Source organism: Lepidochelys kempii, chromosome 8 (genome assembly GCF_965140285.1).
Source record: "Lepidochelys kempii isolate rLepKem1 chromosome 8, rLepKem1.hap1, whole genome shotgun sequence".
Taxonomy (NCBI): domain Eukaryota; kingdom Metazoa; phylum Chordata; order Testudines; family Cheloniidae; genus Lepidochelys; species Lepidochelys kempii.
The window spans coordinates 21,277,806-21,300,520 of record NC_136387.1 but is presented as its reverse complement, the minus strand read 5'-3'; the positions used below and the strand labels follow the sequence as shown (position 1 = coordinate 21,300,520).

The following is a 22,715-nucleotide window of genomic DNA, read 5'->3' as shown; positions in this document are numbered from 1 at the left end:
CTCCTACTTTCAGATGTCTCCACCTGTTTAAGTGTGTGTTCTCTTTTGGGAGGGCAGGAGGGGGGGAATAAAAAATCCTTTGGGGGGGGGAGTGGAATTTCTCTTGGACTGATGTTTTCTCCACCAGCCTTTATTCGGAGCACCTGACTTTTGACCTGCAGAGAGGGAGTCTGGCTTACAGCTTGACAGTCTGTTTTAACAGTAACAAATATATCCCTTTGGCATCCTGAAAAGAAAAGTCCTGTGAACTTAATACAGAATTAGAACCTCTCTGTGTGAAATCCTGGGCCAGCTGAAGTAAGTGGGAGTTTTTCCATTGATTTTTTTCAGTAAAACCAGGCTTGAACCCTATAGGTTTCTTGGACCATTCTATAGGATGGATAGAGGATCATTCATATCTCCCAGCTATAGAATTTTCCAGGTGGGTTGAAAAACCGAAGTTAAATCAATAGGTTTTTAGGGTAATTTGTATAAAACCCTATTGCTTTAACCCCTATTAATGTCTACAAAGCTCTTCCATAAGGTGTGAAGTTCTAATTGAAGTAAGTTGTGGGTGGGATACTTTTACTGCTTTGCTATAAACTGTGGGTTACTAAAGGAAACCCCCATTATCATGTAAATAGGCTTTTTCCTGAGACCAATTTAATAATTTTATTAATATGTTAAAACCGGTACAGAGTTTAAGCATAGAAGTTTCTGGTTATCAGGGAATAAGGTACAGATTATCAAGGGGTGCGAAGTTCGGTTTAGTATTGGGTGGTGTAAGGAATACATAATATGCAATATCCCCGATTGGGGATAAAAGGTTAACGGGTCAAAGTACAGACATTGGGATATGAGGGTATGTTGTTCATATAATGGCTATGTTCAGGTGTGGAGTACAATGAATGGATACGATGATGAGGATGGATTTATCCTCATTTGGTGAGATTTAATGTTCAGTGAGTTTATGGTTCCAGTTCATTATGGTCCAATGGAAAAAGTATCTCTGTCCCTTTCTCATAGTTGATGCACGATGTCGTTGTGGCTCACACCTGGTACTGTCGGTGGCCGGTGATGTGTTCGATGTAGATGTCCCTGGACCATCGGATGGCATGCGATGAAGTGAGCTGTAGCTCACGAAAGCTTATGCTCAAATAAATTGGTTAGTCTCTAAGGTGCCACAAGTACTCCTTTTCTGTTTGGACTCTGACATCCAAGTAGCTCCCTCTGAGGACTGGAAGAGAGTAGCACAAACTGGCTCCTGCAGGTTGCTTAAACGAGTGATTGGCTTTTTGCTCAGTGTGAAATTCCCAAGACCTGGGGGCTTATCCTCAGCTGGTGTTGAAATCAGTAGAGCCATGACAATTTATACTATTTTGCTACCACAGGCTCACTGTTCCACTGAGTCTTCCAGTCCCCTCTTCTAATGCTTGTTACCACACCTGGTATATGACCAGAAAGTCGTACATTCCAAGGTACTGACAAACTTAAAGTTACAGGTGCAGCAGGAATATTTATCTTTGAGGTGGGGTGATTCTGCCTTATCTAGGTCATCTAGTGAATGTCAGTTTTTATTGTACCGGAGAGATGTGTGTTTTTTTGTTTTTGTTTTATCATTTTCCTGTGTGAGTTCATAAAAACACCCTATGACCTGTTTTCACAAAGCGATCCCTCTATATCTGACCTGTCAGTCCTCAAAGGAAACCTGCACAACACTTTCAGAAGACTAGCCTGGGAACTTAATTTCATTACCCATAAATTTGAGGGAGCTATAGATAGGATTTACCTCCATCCCATCTCACCATGTTACCCCCTGCCTGCACCATCACTGATTTTATTAAATGAAATGCTAAGGACATAAATTTTGCACATAAATTGATATTAATGAAGGTGCTTCCAGGTGGGAGTATTACAGTGATTCAAAACCAAACTGAGAGCCCATCCTGTGATGAGTGATAAATTGCAGCGTTCCTCTCTGGACTCAACTTGAAGGTTTCTTTTTTCTTTTTCTTTTTTAAAAGTGCTTTTACAAAGCCTTGAAAGCCATGGAAATATTTCCATTGACTTAAAAACTATTCCATAAAAACAATTAAGAAATACAAATAAACATTTTCCCTGCTGTGTTTCCAACCCAAGCATCCTAGCACTGTGATTGCTTAGGAGAATCTAAAGCTCAAAGCTGACTAGAAACAAAAGGGAAACCAACTAGTGGCTCTCCACTGTGAAATGCTGATAGATATGTGCAAAAAGTGAATAGCCAGTATCATAACTAAGTAAAATTTTTAAAATTCAGTTTTACTCTATCGTGTCAGTAAAATGTTAGGAAACGTGTGCTTGATGTAATTCAGCTAATCTTAAACTGTGATTCCTTTAAAAACACACCCACCACCTTCTAGACACAAACCTTGGTCTGTTCAAATTGGTGAATCTTAACTGAAATTGACAGGCTCCTCCTGAGTGTTTAGCTATTAAATCTTCAGTCCTCATCCTGTCAGGTAAAAGCGTGAGTGGAGGGACCTTTAAACCATTCCTTGAAGGCCAGCCAACTCAAGCCATATCAGATCAGTGTGGGAAGCAAATTCCAGTTGAGAACCCTCTAACAGTGAAGGCTTTGTCCCAGGTGTTCAGACCAAGCATGTTAGCTCAGCTCTTAGGGCACAGCAAAGGGGGAGAGGTGGTTTCTCTGTACCAGTCTGCCTCTGGTCTGCATCGAGCAGCGGGATAAGTACCACAGCAGCAAACTCTGCAGTTGGGCACTTAATGGCCAGAGCACAATCTCAAACACACTAATTACTGGGATTGGCCACTCAGATGGAAGGGGGAGACTCATGAAAAACCCGTCAGGCTTTGCCTTTAATCCTCCCTGTGATGACCTCAATACAAAGTGGAGCCATGCAGCTTTGTTCCTTTGAAAACAGGATACTGCAGTTCTCATGCCCCTGGCGTGAGGTGACATAAGTGACCCATCCCGTCACAAAGATGGGAGCTCCTAGTAGCCATAGGCGTGCTCCATCTGACTCCAGAGCGGTGAGTGGAATCTGTTGCCTGCTTGTATTTTTGAACTATTCTTCCCATGGGGAAGCTGAGTAATGAGAGTAATCAAACTGACAGGTCAGAAAGTGGAAACGCCAGTGGGCCGGAAGTTAAACTTCCTGTGATGTCCAAAGAAAATAACTATGGCTTACCGGGGGAATGCACTTGTCTTTGCCTTTTGCACCCATTTGATTAGATTGGAAGTGTTTCAACCTGTGTTGTGCTTGGTTTTGAACTCGAATGGGAATGTCCCTCCCCAGCTCTGTCATTAGTTCAAGAAAGTGTTCTGCTACTTCAGAATGTGAGTCTGACTCAGAGGAGTACCTGGGATATGGATCTGTGCTTTAGTGGCTTGCACAGCTAGAAGGACTTTATTTAATCCCGACAATGCAAAGAAGGGAGCTTTCCCTGGTTACTAAACCAGGTGACAGAGCACAGACTAGCAGTTGTGCTCAGATACTCAAAATAGCGTTTTAAACGTTTGTTTATTTAAGGGGAAATAATGTTTTTGGAAGGTGCCTTTGAGGTTAAAGGCCTGTCTGCACCCAAGAGCAGCAATGCAAGGTGCTGCCAATGTCTCCCTCTGCCAGTGTGTTTCAGCGCCCCCTGATTCAGGGCCCATCTTGCAGTGCAGAGGGGAGCAGGATTGGTTATTTGTATTTGTGCTAGCACCTAAAGACCCCAGCCTCCTTGTGCTAGGTACTGTGCAGATGTATAATACAGATGGCCTTTGCCATGAAGAGCGTCGTCTGAGGGCGTGTCTACATTACAATCTAAGTCAACCTATGTTGGGTTTACTTATAACCACAGTAGTAATTACTACAGTGGCTGGTGCCCGCACTTCTATCGGTGGTGTGCATGCTTACCAGAAACACTTCCAGTGGGAGGGGCTGAGAGCCAGGGTCTCAGCTCTGCACAGCTCCCCCCCAGGAGCTCAGCTGCTTTCCAGCTCTCAGTCCCTGCTGGGAGGGGGGACCACCCAGGGCTTCTCGCCTCTGGCGGGGAGATCTGCACCTGGAGTCCAGTTGGCTGCCATGCTCCCAGTGGGGAGCAGGGAACCCAAGGGGCAGCCCAAGCCAGGAGCCTGCGGGACAGCTCCGCTCCCAGCGGAGGCCCAGCTGAGGAGCCAGGCTTTCTTGTCAATTTCACGGCTCTAGCCAACAGCCAATGTAAGGAATACATTGTAAACACAGACACTGCCTTGCCCTTACTACACTGACATAAGCCCTGTGCCTCTCGTGGAGTTACTATGCGGGTGTAGTAGGGCACATACATTGGCGGGAGCAAGGCTGTAGTGTAGACACTGGCATAGTTAGGTCGACCTAACTCTGTAGTGTAGACCAAGCCTAAGTCTGCAGCTCATCCGGTGGATACAGCAGATGGGAACACAAGGTAATAATGAGACTGCTGTGATAGCATTGTTCACAGCATCGCTTTATGACCCACTTATTCTTTAGCCTCTCTGCTGAGACAGCCAACAGGGTGCTGTTGTGATGGTGGTTCTGTGATGTAGCCACAAAGAATGGGACTGGGACAACAAATTTATTTTGGAGGGTACCTTCATGTGGTGATGACTGTGGGCTGCTGCCAGCATGGAGTATGGTTGAAGTGGTTACTTAGCAGTGAAAAGACTGTTACCAAGCTCCATTCCAGCCTCTCAGGAACTCTGCATTTCAACATACATCCAACATGGGAATGTTGGCAGTGTGAATATGGCACCAGACTGGGAATCAGGAGAGATGGGTTCCATTCCTGGCTCTGTCATTGACCTGCTGCATGACCTTGGGCAATTCACTTCCCCTCGCTGTGCCTCAATTTCCCCATCTGTGAAAATGCAGATAACGATGCTAACCACGTTGAGATCTACAGATGAAAAGTACTATATGAGAGTTTGGTGGTGGTGGTATGATTATTATTGTCTTCATGCTTCGTTATAGATGAAGCTATCCATTGTGAAGTCCAAAAATAAGTGTGGGGTTTTTTTCACCTATTGTCTTGCTGCCTCGTCCCCTGCTGATGGGGATTGATCTTTTTTATTCCAAATATTTCTCCTTGGAGGTTATTTTGTTCCAGGAAAATGATCTATTATACTTCAAGTCCCTGGTAAATAGTGCCCTTTTCTCATAAAGAATATTGGCAAGCTTGTAGCTGCCTGTCTTACAGAGAGCTAATTATTTCATTTCCACCTACAGAATATTTGCCATGTCAGACAAGCTGTTGACATTTGGGTTTTTACTGTATTAGCAATGAGGGTTTCTCTATTATTTTATGGCATAACCAGAGATCTCTAGTATGCACGAGGGCCTGTTGCTGCCGAGGAGGGAGGGTGCAGCTGATGGGGTGAAGTGGATGCTGATTGTTCGTTGGCCCTTCGTGCACTTCTGCGTGGGTGTGATGCTGACCTTGCAGAATTCTATGAAATAGAGTTCATGAAAGACTCTCTCAACCCCTGTGCCATTTGGAGCAGATCCTGCTGGGGCATGGGGCTATGTAAGCAAATTCATAGCTGTTAAGCCCAAAAGGGAGCATTATGGTCATTTAGTCTGACTTCCTGCATAAAACAGGCCATACATTCTTGCTTGGGAACTTACTGGTGAGCTATAGCATCTCTCTTAGAAGAACATTCTGTCTTGTTCAATGTGCCAGACGGTTCGCCAACAGCTCACGAGCATCATATGAGGCCAGATTTAGAGCCTGAAGGCAGTGGAAATGGCACCCCTCTCTTCCAGCCCTCTGCATGCATTAGGAAAGCAGCTAACAGGAGAGTACCAATGAAGGTGCCAAGCTAAGTAGGTGCAGGAATGTGTTGTTCTATCTGTTCATTCGCCTTCTGATGGGAGTTTAACCCTTGGACTTCAGACTCTCTTTTTTTTTTATTGAGGGAAGGAATGTGGCTTAAGGTACCAGGGAGATCCCCTGGACTTTGTAACAAAGTCGAAACTGACTTTCAGTGATGAAAACAATGCTTATGTGATTAAAAATAAAACAAAACAAAAAAACAGAGTGGATTCAATCAAATTTGAGGCCAGTTTATGTGAGCAGTAGTTACTAAAACTAAAACCCGACAACTTAGTATTCTATGCTCTCCTATGTTCCTGAAGAAGATAGTTCAGGTGTTTTGGAAAAAGAGGAAAGTTAATTCTGAATAAAGTTTGGGGTGTAACTTGTAGCAGTGTGAAGCAGACTAGCTTTTGGTCAGTGTGCAGGGGGAAAAGATGTTCTCTTGCGTTATTAACAATCCTAAGATGGGTGAGTTTGAGGCAAATGGAGTGTCTCCTCTGGCAGCTGGCAGAACTGCCCAGCTTCATAATTCTGCGTCTGCCACAGAGGTTCTCAAACTGTGGGTCGCAACCCCATTTTAATGCAGTCACCAGGGCTGGCGGTAGACTTGCTGGGGCCCAGGGCTGAAGCCTGAGCCCTATCACCCTGGGCTTCAGTCTTGGGAGACAGGGCTCAGGTAGGTTACAGGCCTCTGGCCTGAGGCTGAAGCTCTTTGGCTTTGGCCCCCCCACCCAGGGCGGCAGGGCTTGCGATGGCTCAGGCTTCGGTCCCCCTCCTAGGGTCATGTAGTAATTGTTCCTGTCAGAAAGGGGTTGCAGTGCAATGAAGTTTAAGAACCACTGCTCTGCCAGATAGGCCAAGAGGAAGGCAGGCTGTCTGCTTCCTTCAGTCTGCTTGTTCTGTATCACAATGCGAACATTACTTTTGCCCTCTCATTTTATCAATGGCGAGTGCTTTCTTTCCACAGAAATTTAAATTTCTGCACCCCCAGGCCCCATCATGAAATGCTGCCCACTAATATGTGGGGGGGGGGGCATGCGCGCACACACCATAGGCACCGACTTCCCCTCTTTCCCATAGGTGCTCGACCCCACCCCTCTGCCCCCCAGCCCAGCCCCGCCCCCACTCCACCCCTTCCTAGAGATGGCCTGACCTCTCCTTGATTGGAGACCAACCTGTTTCCCATCACTCCAGTGCCTCCCAGCCTCTGTCAATGGATGCTGAAAGAGCATCATGGATGGGTTAAGGAAAGATGTTAATTTGTGTCTGTGCAGAGTCTGGAGGGGAGAGTTAGTATGGTGTCCCCTCGGGCAACAGCCTGCTGGAGAGTGGTCTGCCTCTGAACCACACCTTCTGCCACTGCCAACACGAATACCTCGAGTCACTTTGGTAAAGTGGTGAAAGGATGCCAGCATTTTCTGTGTAAAGAGCTTGCCAGGAAACGTGATCCTTTCCTGGGCTGGGTGCTATGAAGGGAGATTCTGTCCTGCACCTAAGGCAGGAAATGTTTTCAGTGGGTTGGGATAGTTCACATAGAGGATACTGTTGTAAAGGTGAATTCCTCCAGCTTTATGTATAGCTGGGGAGAGTGGGAGGGGAATGCTTGCTGCACCCAGAGTGTGTCGGGGACACTGGTCTGAAATGTTTGCATTGCAGGATGACTGGGCGGAGGGGAGAAGGAATGGACCAAAGGCCATGACTTTTTTTAATAGAGGAAGGGTGGTGCCAGGTTTGCAGCTGAAATCTTTTGCACTTGCTTTCTTTTTCTCCATAGTTTAAGTGCAGTGCCAGAGAGCTCCAGTCCTCTTTTGAGATATAGATGGGGACTTGTTTACAGGGATTGAATGGCTTTTATCACCCTGAATCTGTTTCTCTTTTTTTTTTTTCTTTTTTTTCTCCCCTCTGAAGCTAGCGGGGTGACTTTCTGTTAATCACAGATGGTACAATCAGAGGAACTCCATTGTTAGAAATGAAAATGGAAGGACTTCACCCATGATGGGGATGATTATTACCAAGGCAACCAACCGGGTGTTACCTAATGCCACTGGGCTGTTGAAATTTAATCAACAGAACAAGACTCGTGGTTTTCACCCAAACTGACACTGCTTAAGAGTGTTTTCCCTGGTGTATTATTAGTCCTCCTGCTTTCCACCTCCTTATAGTGGAAGGAGGACCTGGACTGTCTCTTTACCATTAAAGCAGACCCTGCCCTCACGTTGCTTAGAGGTTGCAGTCGGAAAAATGATGCCACATAACATTGGTCTTGTGGAGTTTTCTTGTCTCTTGTTTTTCAAAACATGTGCTCAGTTTTGTAAGTGAAAATGTTCTCACCACCATCCCTGCAAATGCAGCCTGGACTCTGAGAGTCAAGCTGGGTTCTTTACTTCTACAATATCATTACTGTAATAAGGGATTACAGATGTTGCTGAGGACCCTGTGCTTTCAGTGGGCTGCCTGGGTATAATTCTTTACTAAATTGCATTAATCAGCTTGATGTACACAAGGAGGAGGGGAATCCTGCTCTCGCTCAGCGGTGCTGGCTCTGCCTTGCTAATATGTGTAAAGGGGTGAAGATGTTAGTGGCTGATGTTGGCAGAGAGGATGCTGACACGTGCACCCAGGAAGCTGCTTTTCAGAGCAGAACTGTACTTTGTGTCTCAACACTTGAAAGCAGAGCTCCAAGGCCCCCCCCGCCCTTCTGAATTTGTTCACGGGAAGAATCTCTCCCAAGCAGCAGAACAGGAAGAGGATGTTCTGTCAGCGTCATTCCTGACACTTAGTGGAATCCAAAAGGCTTTTTTTATTTAGTAGGTGGAAATCCCTGTTGACCATTCTTCTGATCCTTCATCCCCCATCATGCTCTCTCTAATCTAGGGTTCGGTTATCTGTTTTCCCCTGTGACACCAAAAACTTTGGAGGTAGTCTGGGCCCCCTTATCTTGGACTCCCGAGAGAACCCCATCTCCCTTTTTGTCCTGCTGTAAAGCATATGTGCTGAATCGGGGTTCCTTATTCAGGCTTGACTAACTCAGCACTGCATAATAGAGGTCTGTGAATCACAGGGCTTGCTGCTATTTGCTGTGTTGCTCCCGCATTTCCAGTAAGCGGGTGTGATATATGCCAGGAAACCTCAGCTCTTGTTGAGATCTACAACACTGAACACATTTTGCTACTAATGCACCTCAGTACCATGTGCTCCTGACTCTTCCCTCCTTCCCCCTCCCCTCTTCAAATCCGCTTTACTTCAGTGAACTGTGCAGGCGAGAAGGATCTTCTATTCTCTGCTGCTTCTGGGCTGAGGCGGCAGCCATACTGTTGTGGAAATACTGCCCCGGCCTGTAATTAAACAGTCTTGTGGATTCAAGCAGACTTGGTAAGGGAGTGTGGGTAAACTCCCTGCAGGGCTGGAGAAATAGATCATCTCTTTATCCTCTCCCCCTATACACACCTGCCAGGATTGTTGCTGCTCAAACAGATGGATCACTCCATCTGGCTGTAAAGATCAGTGGTTGCTGATTTTCAAGGCACAACAGGAAATACGGGTGAATGCCTTCCAGGCCGAGATACAGCCACTGAGCTGGAGGTCACGAGACAAACATTCACTCTTTTTGTCATCACGAGTGTCTGTCTCTTCCTCTTCCCTGCCATTCACCATTCCCGCTACTCGGTTTCCTTTTGTTTTTTAGTCCAGATCTGCAGTGGCAACGTGGTCTCCTAAAGGATAGCTGCTCCAGCGTGAAAAATATTAACACTGGCCCAGGTTGGGCTGGGAGAGGGGAAAAATGACGTGGGAACTAGCCTTAAAACAAGACATAACTAGCTACTGAGTTCGGTGCAGGCTTAGTGGGAGTTCTTAGAAAGGGGGAAGGCGGAAAGTATATGATTAATTTAGCCTAATTTCTGTATAGGTGTAAATGAAGATGAATCACGTGCTGCAGCACATAGGGCAGTTCCTAGCTTTAACAGCAGGCGCTTGTAAATGAGACGGAGAACATGGGCCTCGCATCTCTCCCATCACCACCATAGGCAGCATCTGTGTGTTTACTTAGAAGGCTGTAAACATTCTATACTGGGGTAGTGAATCTGCAGCCAGCAGCACCAGATGATTCTCTGCACTGCACTGTCACCTTCCCCCTCTTCCCCCCCCCCACCATCATCAAGTGGTTTCCCCTTTCCCTAGAAATTAACCCTTGGAATGCTGGCACTTTCCAGCCTTCCAGATAAATGAGAGTTGGATAGTGTCACATGACTAAGGTGAAGGGATGGTGCCCAGAGCACTTTCAGCTTATGTGATGAGGGGAGATGGTAAGCTTCCCACGTAGGCCTGGCAGTAGTATAGCAAAGAATGTGGGAATGCCACACTGAAAGGTTCCTGTGGCACAGAGGCACAGACGACGTCTGCTTCAAACCCCGCTCCACGCAGCACACACAGCTGCAGGATGCTGCTGCTTATTGTTTTTGTTGTAGTCGAAAAGCAGCCCGCTGATAGCGGTAAAGGTTAAAAACCTCAGCACAATTCTGCAGAGGAAGTTACTGCTGCTTGTAACCGTGTGGCTGGGGATGAGGAGAATTCATGCCTGGGGGTGTACACAATCCAGCACCCAGGAGTTGTGAACTGCTCAATAATAAATGCTTAAATGAAGGGAGCTGACCTGGAACTTTTAAAGGCTGCTGTCACTTTGCCTAGCATAGTTTGTACTATCTAATAGCAGCCTTGACACTCCAGAGCAGCGTTGCTGTTAAGAAGCAATAGTCTGCTTAATGTTCAGCCACAAAGATAATATCTCTGCAGCATCATAGCAGGGCAGAAACTTTTCTATTGATTCTGGGCTCCCCGCTTAGTCTTGAATGACCACCATGGCTCATCCTTGACCTGGAGACCACAGGTGCTCAGTCCATAGGCTTATGTGACCCTTCATGCCTCTTAGATGCTCAAGGAGTGGGCTTAATTGAGAGGCAGATCTTGCTCATTTAATCCAACTTTAATTACAACTACTAGTGATAGTTCAGAGACATCAGCTGCTCCTCACCATGTGAACTTTCAGTGTATAGGCAAAATAAGTGCAAACTTTTTTTAAAAAGCGAGAAGCTACATACCTGAGTTTAAACATATCCTAGAAAAAACAGTTATGCTTGAGCTGAATGAGCTCCCTAAATTTGCTTCAGGAAGATTGAAACCATTTATAAAGAAGCTTACTTCCTACTCTGTGTTGGATGATGGAAGCTCTGTGAAAGAGAAAGGAAGTTCATCTGAAACCAGAAACCATGCAAGAATCTGATGACTTGCAGGTTTGGGTCTCTTCATTGTAAACCCTTTGGCAGGCTTCCTCTCCTCCCCCAACTTCTTCCATCAAATTTGTTCCACACCCATTCTGCATGGGCAAATGCAGTGGCTGGTGGGTGAGAAAAAACACGGTTTACTCTTCATTCTTAGCTGTGACATTGTTTTGGGGAGCGCTTGGCCTCAACCGTGACTTGATGGGAGCAGAACATTTTTAAAATGTTTTTGTGACAGGGCACCAATGAACTGTAGCTTCTAGTAGAAGCAGTGGTAAAGGCAGAAAGCGACACTTGTCCTCTGTGAGTGTCTGTTTTTCAGAGCACTAGCGTGACTTCAGCAAACCCCTAGGAATCAGAGGCCCTATATTAAAGATTTGAGTAGCTCCTGGAAATGTGCGAGCATGGGCAAGTTACTGGGCTTTGTGTGCTCATCAGCTTTGCTGGAAAATTGGGTGTGTTCACTTATTGCAGGCTTGGGGAATGAGGATTGTTCTGGCTTCTTTGTTACCAAATCTGAAGAGTCCTAATGGGGCTGTAACCAGAGTGAAAGCCCAGGTGGTCCAATACACCATTCCTTCTTTACATATTGAGAGAGTTACTTTTTCTGCAAAGGAGCAAATCTGTAACACAGCACGAGCTCTATAATCATTGAGTCAGAAGTGCTCCTGACATTTAAATGTGCACTTTTTTGGGGGGGTGAGGGTGATGCAGTAGGGTGATAAGCTTTACTTTTACCATATGGGAAATGTGTCCCTCCTGTGGCCCTTTCTGCATAAATACAGCTGCTGGCTGGCTGCGCAAAGAGCAAGGGGAGGGACAGGTGCTCTGCGGCGGTTTGAAAAAACTTGGAAGGCGTGTGGATTCTTTGGATCCTCTTAAAATCCCCTTCCTGCTGCTTCCCTGAAGCTTTCCAAGTGCACAGGAGAGGGCGTGGGAGGGCTCTTGCTTGGCACCAACATGCGACAGAGATAGGATCTCCCACTTAACAGGTGCCCAAGTTAACTATTGTTGCGGGATTCTGGTGAGTCTATTCGCCCTTGTGATCATAAAAAAGGTAGGTTGTGCCCATGTGCTTGATTCTGGGGGACAAAATTAACCCCTTTGGTGCAGGACTTCCCATTAAACTGAAAACTAGATCAGTGTTGCAGGTACTTCACTCCAACGTCCTACTCAGGTCTGTGCAGTTGTCTGCAACCTATCAACATCTGTAGTGGCTACAAGAGTCTGAAATACTCTCCTTGCTGTGCGAATGTGTGTAAGTAATTTGGGGGTAAAGGTGGTGGTGGGGGTAAAGCCCCCATCATAGTATCTGGTGCCAGGGCTAGACAAGAGACTGCTTGTTGCACTTTCAGTAAAGAGATCTCTCTAAACTCTCTGTTGTATCAGTGGTCCTTGTGATTTCTGATGACATTAACAGTATATTGTCAGCAGTCTGTCTTTTTTGTCTCTTGGGTCCCTCTGTGATGAAAACATACAAACACAGCATGTAGTTGGGTGGTGCTGCATTTACAGCATACAAAGTGTTAACCAAAGACTGAAGAGTGTAACCCAGGAGATTTGTGACTGCTTTAACAACTTGAATGAAAAGGGGAAAAAAAGCTATTGTTGAGGCTAAATTTCCTCTTCTGGAGCTCAGACCCCTAGATGGGCCCAGCAGGCTTTGCTAAGGAAGTCCTGAACTTGTTGCATTGAAAAAATTATTATAAACAGGATGTTTGCCAAAGCCCCTCTCCTAACTGCTCATAAGAATGCCAGCCCAGACTTTGTTGGCTCTACTGTTGACTGTGAGACTCCTGATTTTGGGGGGGGCGGTGCTGCGGCGGCTAACCACATCTCCAAACCAACCTTTGTCGTTTTAGGAGGCAGCTTCCTGAGAAGGCTGTGCAATCTGCATCCTAGCAGCATTAGATCCTGTGCTTGCCAAGGATTATAAATATTGAGTGACCTCTCTGTAGAATAACTGCTGCCTTCGCCGGCTGGCTTCTGCAAGACACCATTAGGGCTGCAGGTGACTGGACAGTGCATGCTGAATCTTCGGTTCGCAGTCTGTACGAAACCTGTAGGCTTTTGGTTAGGGAGTGGCTAGAATCCTGGTGTATCCTGCCTTTTGTAAGGCTGCTGTGCCCTGTTGCTGAAGGGTTAAGTGCCAGGCACATGCTTTGTACCATACAGCATGCATAGTCCCTGTCCTAAAGAGCTTGACCTCTGAAAGATGCCTGAGGGAAGCCAGAGGGCAGGATGAATAGGCAGTGGATTTTTCTTCCCTCCCTTCCCCCCTTTTGAATTATTATTAAACTCTTCTCTAGAGAGGGTTTTTCTTTTTCTTTTTTTTTTTAAAGGGACTGGGGAGAGTTAAGGGGGGCGTGTCATGGGGAGGGTGTGATATCTAGACAGGTCAGCATGGCACAGGGCAGGGAGGAGGAGATGGGAGCAAACAGGGTATTAACATTGGCATCATTCATGGAGTGAGGTGGTACTAGGCTACCTGTGATTTGCAGGGTGACATTGACAGAAAATACAGTATAGTTAGCTAGCTTATCAAAACAGGTGAAAATAGGACTGAGTAAAGGGTTAATCTGTAGCCAATGTCTTTTAATGAGTTACAGGCATAATCAGTGTGCAGAAACATGGACTCTTGTCAACAATTCTTTTTACAACTGTCTAAACTTGCCCAGAACCTCATTTAAATCGGACCACCAGGGTGCCTGCCCTGTGGCAAGTGAATGACTGAGAGATCATTACCCTTCGTGCTTTAAATCCTGTCTGTGTAATGTCCAAATCCTGCTTTTTGCCACCTTCCTCAACCCTCTCTCATTTCATGGCTTCAAGTTCAAGAGTCATAGTTCCTGGAGACATCCAGGACTGGCTTTCGATGTGGCTTCAGTTTATTAATAGTAATGATGCCTGGGTTTTTATTTTGTGTCAGGCTGGTCCTGTGTGTGTGTGTCCCACTGCATTCTGTGGGATGGAATGTATGGGATAGTGTATCCAGCACTAAAAGATGAACTCAGGTCATTGGACTTCATGCATTTGGAACTGTGAGAGTTGGACTGTTTAAACTCTGATTTCAGGGCTGAAAGGAGCACAAATGCTTTCTAGATGTTTAGACCAACCAGCCCTGACCCTTAGTTATTCATTAGCATCCCCGGCCTAGTTGAAAATGCATACTTTTTTTTTTTTTAAACCTTCCAAGATTCCCATTGTCTGGCTTTCTTCCTCCCTGCCTCCCTTCCCCCGCCCCCTTTCTCTGTGCTCAGCTGGTGTTTCAGATGTATTAAATTTCCTGGCTTTCTCTGCCTTCTCCCCTTCTCATACTGTAAACCAAAATGAGGTTTTGCAAAGGTCAAACACATCAAATATTGATCCAAACAAAGCTGGGTTTGTTGCTCCCCCCCACCCCATACAAACTCGTACTCTCTTTTCAGGCCAAACCTATAGAACAACCTCCACTCGCTGTGCTGGGAACACAAGTATCCATTCCCAGGGAACTCTGGGGATCTGGAGTGACGGCAGGCTCCTGTTGCACAAGAACCCCCTAGATGACGCTTCCCACCTGTGTCAGCTGACTGGCTCTGTGGCACTCCATTCTCTTTCAAGAGTGACTGCGTTTGAGGGAGGATGCTTTAGAGTATTTTGACCGTAAATGCTTCAGTGGGAGGTGTAACCCAGCAGAAGGGTGGTCTGGCAACCAGTTTAACATCCAGGCGTCTAAAGGTATGTCTACACAGCAAAGAAAAACCTGGGGCTGGCCCCGTGGAGCTTCGGCTGAGGGGCTGTTTTATTGCTATGTAGATGTTTGCACTGGGGCTGGAGCCCAGGCTCTGGGATCCTCCCACCCTGCAGGGTCCTTGAGCCAGGGCTCCAGCCCGAGTCCAGAACTCTATGCCACAGTGAAACAGCCTCTTCAGCACCAGCCCGAGTCAGCTGGCACAGGTCAGCAGTGGGTGTCTAGTTGCTGTGTAGACATACCCTAAGGGGCTGACTGTGAGGTGCTCAGAACTTGCTCTGCCCATTGAAGTCAGTGGGACTCCGTACAGGTGTAAGTGCCTCAGGGCTGGGCTTTGAGTTCCTATCTCTTCTTGGAGCTCTGCCCCCTGCCATTTACAGCTTCAAAGAATTCAAAGTACAAAAGTAAACATGGATGCTCCCAGAACAGGACTTGCATGTGGCTGGAACCTTCTGGCACAGCGCAGGAAGCATGTTGGTGACTGCTCATTGGGAATCTGAACTGACCCTTAAATACTGACTTCTCCTGGGCTGAGCTCGAGGTTTGTGAACCCCAGGGTGAAGGTAGGTCCAAGAACTGAACCTAGGTGTGCTGCCTGGTGGTAGGTACAAGGAACTACTGGCAGCTTCTGGTTGGCCCTTCTTCATGAAAGCAATGTAAGTGGTGCTGAGCTGTCTGAATGAAGGGAGTCCAATCCCTTCTCGATGGTCCTGCTCTGACACTGCTGCTCCCGGAAAGAGCAGAGGGGGATTCTTGTTTTTCAATAGCCTTAGCATCTTATCCTTCCCCATTACGTGACTGAATGTGCCACTGCTAAAAAACTCCATGCCAGTCCCCATCATTCTGGATTGTTTGCCCTCTAATGCTCAGTCCAGAGGAAGTGCTTTTTCCCCTTTGGCACTTTCCCCTCTGCCTCATTCCTCGCAATTCTGCAGGTGAAGACGCCTTTGCCTTGTGCTGCTGCATCTGCCTTGGATCTCTTAACCCGGTCCAGGGTAATTTCCTCACTGACTCCTGAGTGCCAGCTGGCTCTCTGTACAGTGATTGTAAGGGACGCAAAGTAGTACATTGCCCTTCTATAGGGCAAAAAAGCGCAACAAAAATTATTAGGAGTATGGAACAGCTTCCGTATGAGGAGAAATTAATAAGACTGGGATTTTTCAGTTTGGAAAAGAGATGACTAAGGGGGGATATGATAGAGGTCTATAAAATCATGACTGGTATGGAGAAAGTGAATAAGGAAGTGTTTACTCCTTCTCATAACACAAGGACTAGGGATCATTAAATGAAATTAATAGGCAGCAGGTTTAAGACAAACAAAAGAAAGTATTTCTTCACACAACCACAGTCAACCTGTGGAACTCCTTGCCAGAGGATGTTCTGAGGGCCAAGACTATAACAGGGTTCAAAAAAGAACTAGATAAGTTCATGGAGGATAAGTCCATCAATGGCTATTAGCCAGGATGGGCAGGGATGGTGTCCTTAGCCTCTGTTTGCCAGAAGCTGGGAATGGGCAACAGGAGATGGATCACTTGATGATGACCTGTTCTGTTCATTTCCTCTGGGGCACCTGGCATTGGCCACTGTTGGAAGACCGGATACTGGACTAGATGAATCTTTGGTCTGACCCAGTGTGGCAGTTCTTCTGTTCTATAGCACCTTCAGTATGAGGAGCTCAAAGCATTGTAGAGACTAATGAATTATGCCTCAGGCGGTCTCGAAAACAGGGAAGCATTATTTCCATTGCACACCTGTGTAAACTGAGGCAGAAGGAGTGGGATGTGACTTGGCCAAAGTTGCACAGTGAGTCAGTTGGAAAGCTGGGAATTAAATCCAAATCTCCTGAGTCCTAGTCCTGTGCTTTTTAACCATAAGAGTGTCCTTCCCCAAAGCGGTGTGGATCGGTACTACCTCAGCGTGAAATGCCTGGCTCCACACAGAGCTGTAGGTCACTCAGCTCCATCCTCAGTCGCCCCATCTAAAAGGGGGCTTTGCTTAGTTGGTTATTGTCCTCAGAAGTAAACTCTGGCCACTAACCTCTCTGCATGTTGCCCTGTGTGGTACCAGGATGTGAAAAGAGACACAGTCAGGGTGGTTTTATAGTGCAAGGTATCTTTCCATACTCTTATCTCAGACCCTGAAAGATTGAAAATGGACTCTTTGCTTACCTGAGCCCACTTCTGTCCCATGAATGCATGCTGTGGTTGTTGGGCTGCTCTGGGGAGCTGGGCTGTTGGCACAGAGCAGCTCTTTTTGAAGTATGGTGTTTGAAGCATTCTCACTGAGATGGATGGGTGTGAGAGGCTGGGCTGGAAACCCAGGCAGTCTGCAGACCAGTGCCAGTGGGCTTGGGTGGCCCAACTTTGGACCCACCAACCTGGATGAGATCCCTCTCTAACATACAGTAAAGCGGCCTTATGTGATTGAGTCTCCAATGCTGCAGCTTCTTTGCCTGGGATCTCCTGAAGGGTGCAGTTGTGTGATCATCTAGCACTGCAGCACGCTGAGGCATAATCTCAAATGGCACTAATCCATTCTTGTGCCTAATCCTACTATGTAGAGGCTTTTGTTATTGAGCGAGGAGTAAATCGCTAGCCAGGCTGCAATTGTATTAGTGTTTGCTGGTCAATTTGGAAAGCCTCTTAGCTTTCTGCATGGAAATACGGTATCCACATGGCTTCTGCTGGCACTTCCTGCAAGTAGCATCTTGGCTGCGGCGAGAGCAGCACGGCAAGGAGGGCTAGCCTGGTGGCTGCAGCTTTGTACCACATGTGGGAGATTTGTCTTGTCTGTCTCACCATTGGGCTATTGGCACAGGGCCTGGCTCTTCAGCAGTGATCATATCAACAGATTAAGAAGCAGCACTGGGTGAGGGGATGCCAGAAGGTTAGTCACTGTGGCTACGTCTGTACTAGACGGAAAGGGTTCTTCCATCGCTGTAGTAAATCCATCTCTCCAAGAGGAAGTACCTAGTTCGAAGAAAGAATTCTTCCAGTGGCCTAGTGCTGCCTACACTAGGGCTTAGGTCAGCTTAACTATATCTCTCAGGGGTGTGAATTTTTCACATGGTTGAGTGACATAGCTGGGTCTGACCAAACTTTCTGGGACTTGGCCTTGAAGGGTGTTTGGTGACGGGGCAGGAGGATGCTGGGATACCAGCCGATACGTAGTAAATCCTCCATAGTGGAGGTAACAAAGATCTGGCAGTTGACTACAGCTCTGTACTGAAAATTTTTTCCTTAAATCACATATAAAACCAGGAGAAAGCTGTTAACTGTGGAGCAATCAAAACCAAACGTAAAAAAACCCCTTTAAAAAAAAAAAAAAAGTGATCTAGTAATTCCAGCCACGTCGGCTCTCTGCTGTGACAGCTATCTCATCCTGTTGGCAAGTCCACCGCCCTGGAACAGCCCCTGCTGTATCAAAAGCTGTAAACAAACATGAAGCCTTAAGGCTGCACAACATGGGCCTCCAGGTATGGGGGTCTAGGCTGGCTTTGATTCACGTGTGTGTCAGCGTAATAATAAAACAAAACTTCCTTCACTGTAGCCAAGTAAAGCTCTGTCCTGCTTCCTAAGATTGTGTGCCGTGGAGACCTCAGGGAAGCTCTCGGAGGGATGTGCTCTGCGTGCGTGCGTCCTTTCTGTCGGGAACAACAGAGTGCCATGTGGATTCTGTCCCATGATCGCCTGGGAGATCTCTCACTCCAGGAGCACATGGCATATGTAGAACTTGTGGTTTTGTAGCATCAGGAATGAAACTCTGGCTAACAAAAAACACTGAGTGTCTCTGTGCTGCCTCCAGAGTGGTGAATAAATCTGAGCAGGACAGAGGGTTACCAAAAGCTAGCCTCGTCTGAGCGGGGAGGCGGAAGTAGGTTTGACTCCAGCACAAGCCCTTTTTGCTCCCTTTTCCCTGTCACATGGGCTGTACTCAGAAATACAGATTTCAGATCTTTTTATAACTGATTTTAACCCCTTTCTCTTTGTTTTGCTAGATCATGATTGAGTTTTGCCCTGGTGGGGCAGTGGATGCCGTCATGCTAGGTAAGTGTTGTAAATCAATATCTTTACTTTGACTAGGGACATGTCGGAGACAGAGAAATCTGCACCCCAAGGACTGCAGGGCAGCCCCCCCCCACATAATGTTCTTGTGCTCCTTAGCAGCGGATGTGACATCCTCCACTACCCTCCCGAGGCGTGGCTTCTTGCATGGCTTTTGTAGGGTGGTGGGTCGTGGTTTTCAGTGTAACTAAATAGAAACCCTGCTGCAGCCTTAACTATGGAGCCTCTGCGTGTTGGCTAAGTTGGCAACCTCTGGGCATTTTCCTAGCTCCTTGTGTCATTCTGCTGCGTGGTCTATAGATTGCTCAGTGTTGGCGAGCAGTGGGGTGGGAGTGATTTTTTTTTTTTTTTTTTTTTTTTTTAGGGGGGATGGGTGCCTATAATACTTTCAGCCTGAGGAGGTCTCTTTGGGACTCCATTTATTCAGCATGCTGATGCCGTGTCAATTGTATGCACCTAAGGGAAGCCCTGCAGTTAAAGGAAAAGGGGTTTGGCTGTTAATCTGGGTGTCATTGACATTGAGTCTCACGGAGTCTCTTTCCACCCCTGGCGTCAGTAATCCATCGAAACGGCTAGTGTTAGAGTAGTCTGAGACTTACATTATTGCCATGAAGCCACCACTTTAACTCCTCCCTTCCACATGTGGGCCCCGCCTCCAGTTGAGAGGAGCTGGCCTTTGGTTGCTACGAAGCATACTGATGTCAGCTAGAGTAGCACAGCTGCAGCCAGAAGCCCCAATTGACGTCACAGCCCCATTGCGCCAGGCGCTGTACAAACCTAGATGAAGCCACCGTCCCTCCCTGAAAAAGGCTCCCCCTGTCAGGGAGTGACAGCAGTGCTCCGGGTCTCTGCTCATCTGGAGGCTGTGGGATAAGGTCATAACCTCGACTCAGGTCACTTTCTCCTGGGGTTTTTTCCCCAGTGGTCATGAAGATCTGACTATTTTCTCCTGCAGAAGTGTGCTGAGCCCATCACTTTCAGTTCCCAGTCTGCAAATCGAAAACCTGTGCCTAATTCAGGAAACTTGCCTAAAGAACTGCAGTGTTCTGCCGTAGTGTCCAAATCACCATATCTTATGGTAGCCTGGCATCTGTGTTTGGGGGCAAGGACACCCAGTTGATAAGGGACGATGCGCTCTCTACCGCGAAGCTGTACTCTCAGTGCTGGGGCTGTGGTGTGGAATTGCTATGGTTGAGGTTTCCAACTGAGTGGTGGGTCCCAGTGGGGCAGGAGAGCTCCAACCCACTTAACAGAAACTAGGGATGCTAAGTCTCTTGGGGCTCTAGACTCCTGTCTGATCAGGCCTGGTATCTCCTATTTCATAGCCAGGCAGCCAGCCTTGCAGAGAATTTGGTTTAGAATGGGGGAGGGAGGAAATAGGTATTACAAAATCCTAACTGACTGGCCTGGCCATACAAACCAGGGGATGGTGATGTTGCCATAATCTCCCAGTTCCACAGTTACCAGTATTGGGGTATATTCAATAGGGATTGGGGATTGGGAAAGGCTGCTGCCCATGTAGGTAAATCAGTCCCAAGAGGGTCTGACTAAGAGTTTCTTAACAGTAGAGGTGGTCTGGAAGACAAGGGGAATGAGAGAGTCACAGCCATTTACATTTGACTTTGACTTTGTCTTGATAGCATGCTCCTGAACAGCTGTGCATTGAAAGCCTTGCTTCGGCCAGGCTCTTAGCTGAGGGTCACTGAAAATCTCCAGCTTTGAGTTACTGAAGGGAAGCGGGAGGTGGAAAAGTAGGAAGAAAAACAAAACCGCTGAACCAGCATCTTTTCTCTGATTCTGCGATTAAGTTCCTTGGCTTTGAATGAATGGCTGTCCTACTTAACATAAGCTCTCTTCAGTCCTTGAGTCTGCCCCCTCCTTTGGTGTACAATAGGCTCTTCTAGCTGCCTGGAACACAGCTACATCTATTCCAGCTGCCCGGATCTGCAGGTTCCAGTGTTGTCTTTTTTTTTTTTTTTTTTTTTTTTTAAAAACTAAACTTTGGGCACAGAGGGAAGATTTAACACAAGGAGGCTGGGTGGGGAGAGGGGAGTGGAGGCCTGACTCTTCTCAACATTCTGCAAGGTAGACGGTTTGCTGAGATGGTGCCTTACGATAAAGGTCATAGAGTGAGGATCTCCCTGATGGGTGAGGGAGAGCACACAAGAGCATAACTTTGTATCTTGGGCATCTCAACGAGCTGCAGAAAGAGAAGGTTGCTGTCGTTACCATTGGGCCAACAAATTTGTATGAATTGTTCACGTGTCTGGTGACTAGGCCTAGCACCACTCAGGTCATGTCTCTCCCTGTGCCCACACTGTCTTGTGGCCAGCTTCTCACTGGTTGGGGCAGGGTTTGCAGTCCTCCTTGCCTTAGTGTGCAAATCAGTATCCCAGTGCAGATTCTGGTGTCTCCTGCAATTAGAGTTCAGGTCTGTTCTCTCCACAGTGCACCAGTGGTGAGTACTTCTGTCCAGCCCTCAAGGTGGGAAATCAGACTCCCTTTTAGGATTCCAGGGATGACTGATCTATAGGCTTCCCTCAAAGGGAAATGTGTGTGCCATCTGTGACGCGCTCATGCCAGTTGACCAACATGTGTGTCCCAGGGAGTTCAATAGAACACCAGTTCTGAAAGCATGTGGGAATATTGTGCTCTGAGTTTAGGGAATTAACTTTCTCAATACTGGAGCGATTTGTATTGGTGTCCCACTGACCTAACCGATGTATAGTGGCCATATACAGGTTGCTACACAGGCTCTGGGTCACAGGCTGCATCTGTTGCTCAAGTGAAGCCTCTCTAATCCCCTCTTGGTTTAACTGCTGTCTCTCTGCAGAGTTGGATCGAGGCCTGACGGAACCCCAGATTCAAGTGATTTGCCGCCAGATGTTAGAGGCTCTTGTCTACCTCCACAGTAAAAAGATCATCCACCGTGACTTAAAGGCAGGCAATGTACTACTGACCCAGGATGGAGATATCAAACTCGGTGAGCTTTTAGTTGAGGATGTCACAGAGAGGGAAGATGGGTGCATGCTTGCTAGGTGTATAATTCTGAGTTGGTGGCGATTCAGTCTCCACTGAGTAGCGTTGCTGTACTTGTGACTGTATTGTAATAAACTCTTACAAGCCACATTTTAAGAAGCCTTGGTTGTTATCTGTACGTCAGAAACAAAACTTCAGGTTAACATTTTTTCAAATGCAAAACATTCCTCCAATGGGAGAGGGGTAATGTGCACTGGTTTGTAAGGGTCTCTTGCCCTGAAGCCTTGCTTCTCATCCTTATCTATTGGGTATGGTTATGTCACTCAGTAGGATACACGCTTGGGAGGCAAAATCTGCTGTGAAACTAACCAGTGTGTTTAATCTGAGGAGTTTACTTAATACCTGGTGGAAATAAAGATGCTGAGAAGCTTTCTGCCCACTACTGGGGCAGAAGACTAGAACGGAAGCAAGACAGTTGGAAGGAATAAAGACGTTGCTGCTTGAGCAAAGCCGGCTGCCTACTGGCTGCACCTCAGCTTTCAGAAACCTGCTGCTCTATAGATTTTCTTTAACCTGAAGCTCAGGTTTGGCAGCTGAGCAAATGGGAGATGGAAATGAGGAAGGGGAGCATGTCTCTCTTTTTTTTCCCATCAGCTATCGTGTAAGGGGACTTCCTACAGTGAGGGAGTGTTGGTCTGGCTTGCACATCCTTCAGGAAATTGCTTCACCAGGTCTTCCGCCCGAATGTCTTCATGGGTACTGTAACACACTGGCTTGTTGACCAGTCACTCAGGGTCAGGCAGCAGCTTTGGATCATGCGTTATGAATTCTCCTCTGAAAAATGTACCACAGGTGATGCCAACACTTGCA

General features: G+C 46.9%; 1 protein-coding gene across 4 annotated transcripts in view; it reads left to right on the top strand.

Moving 5' to 3' along the window:
* The window catches only part of STK10 (serine/threonine kinase 10), a 71,571-nt gene that overhangs the window by 23,292 nt on the left and 25,564 nt on the right, over positions 1-22,715 (top strand). For 3 of the 4 annotated variants that reach the window (XM_073355805.2, XM_073355806.2, XM_073355807.2), the window contains 2 exons: positions 18,800-18,848; positions 21,700-21,849. In XM_073355805.2, coding sequence (XP_073211906.1) covers positions 18,800-18,848; positions 21,700-21,849 — 199 coding nt within the window. Of the gene's footprint in view, positions 1-1,005; positions 1,145-18,799; positions 18,849-21,699; positions 21,850-22,715 lie in introns of all 4 variants that reach the window. The other variant, XM_073355808.2, reaches the window with a different exon arrangement.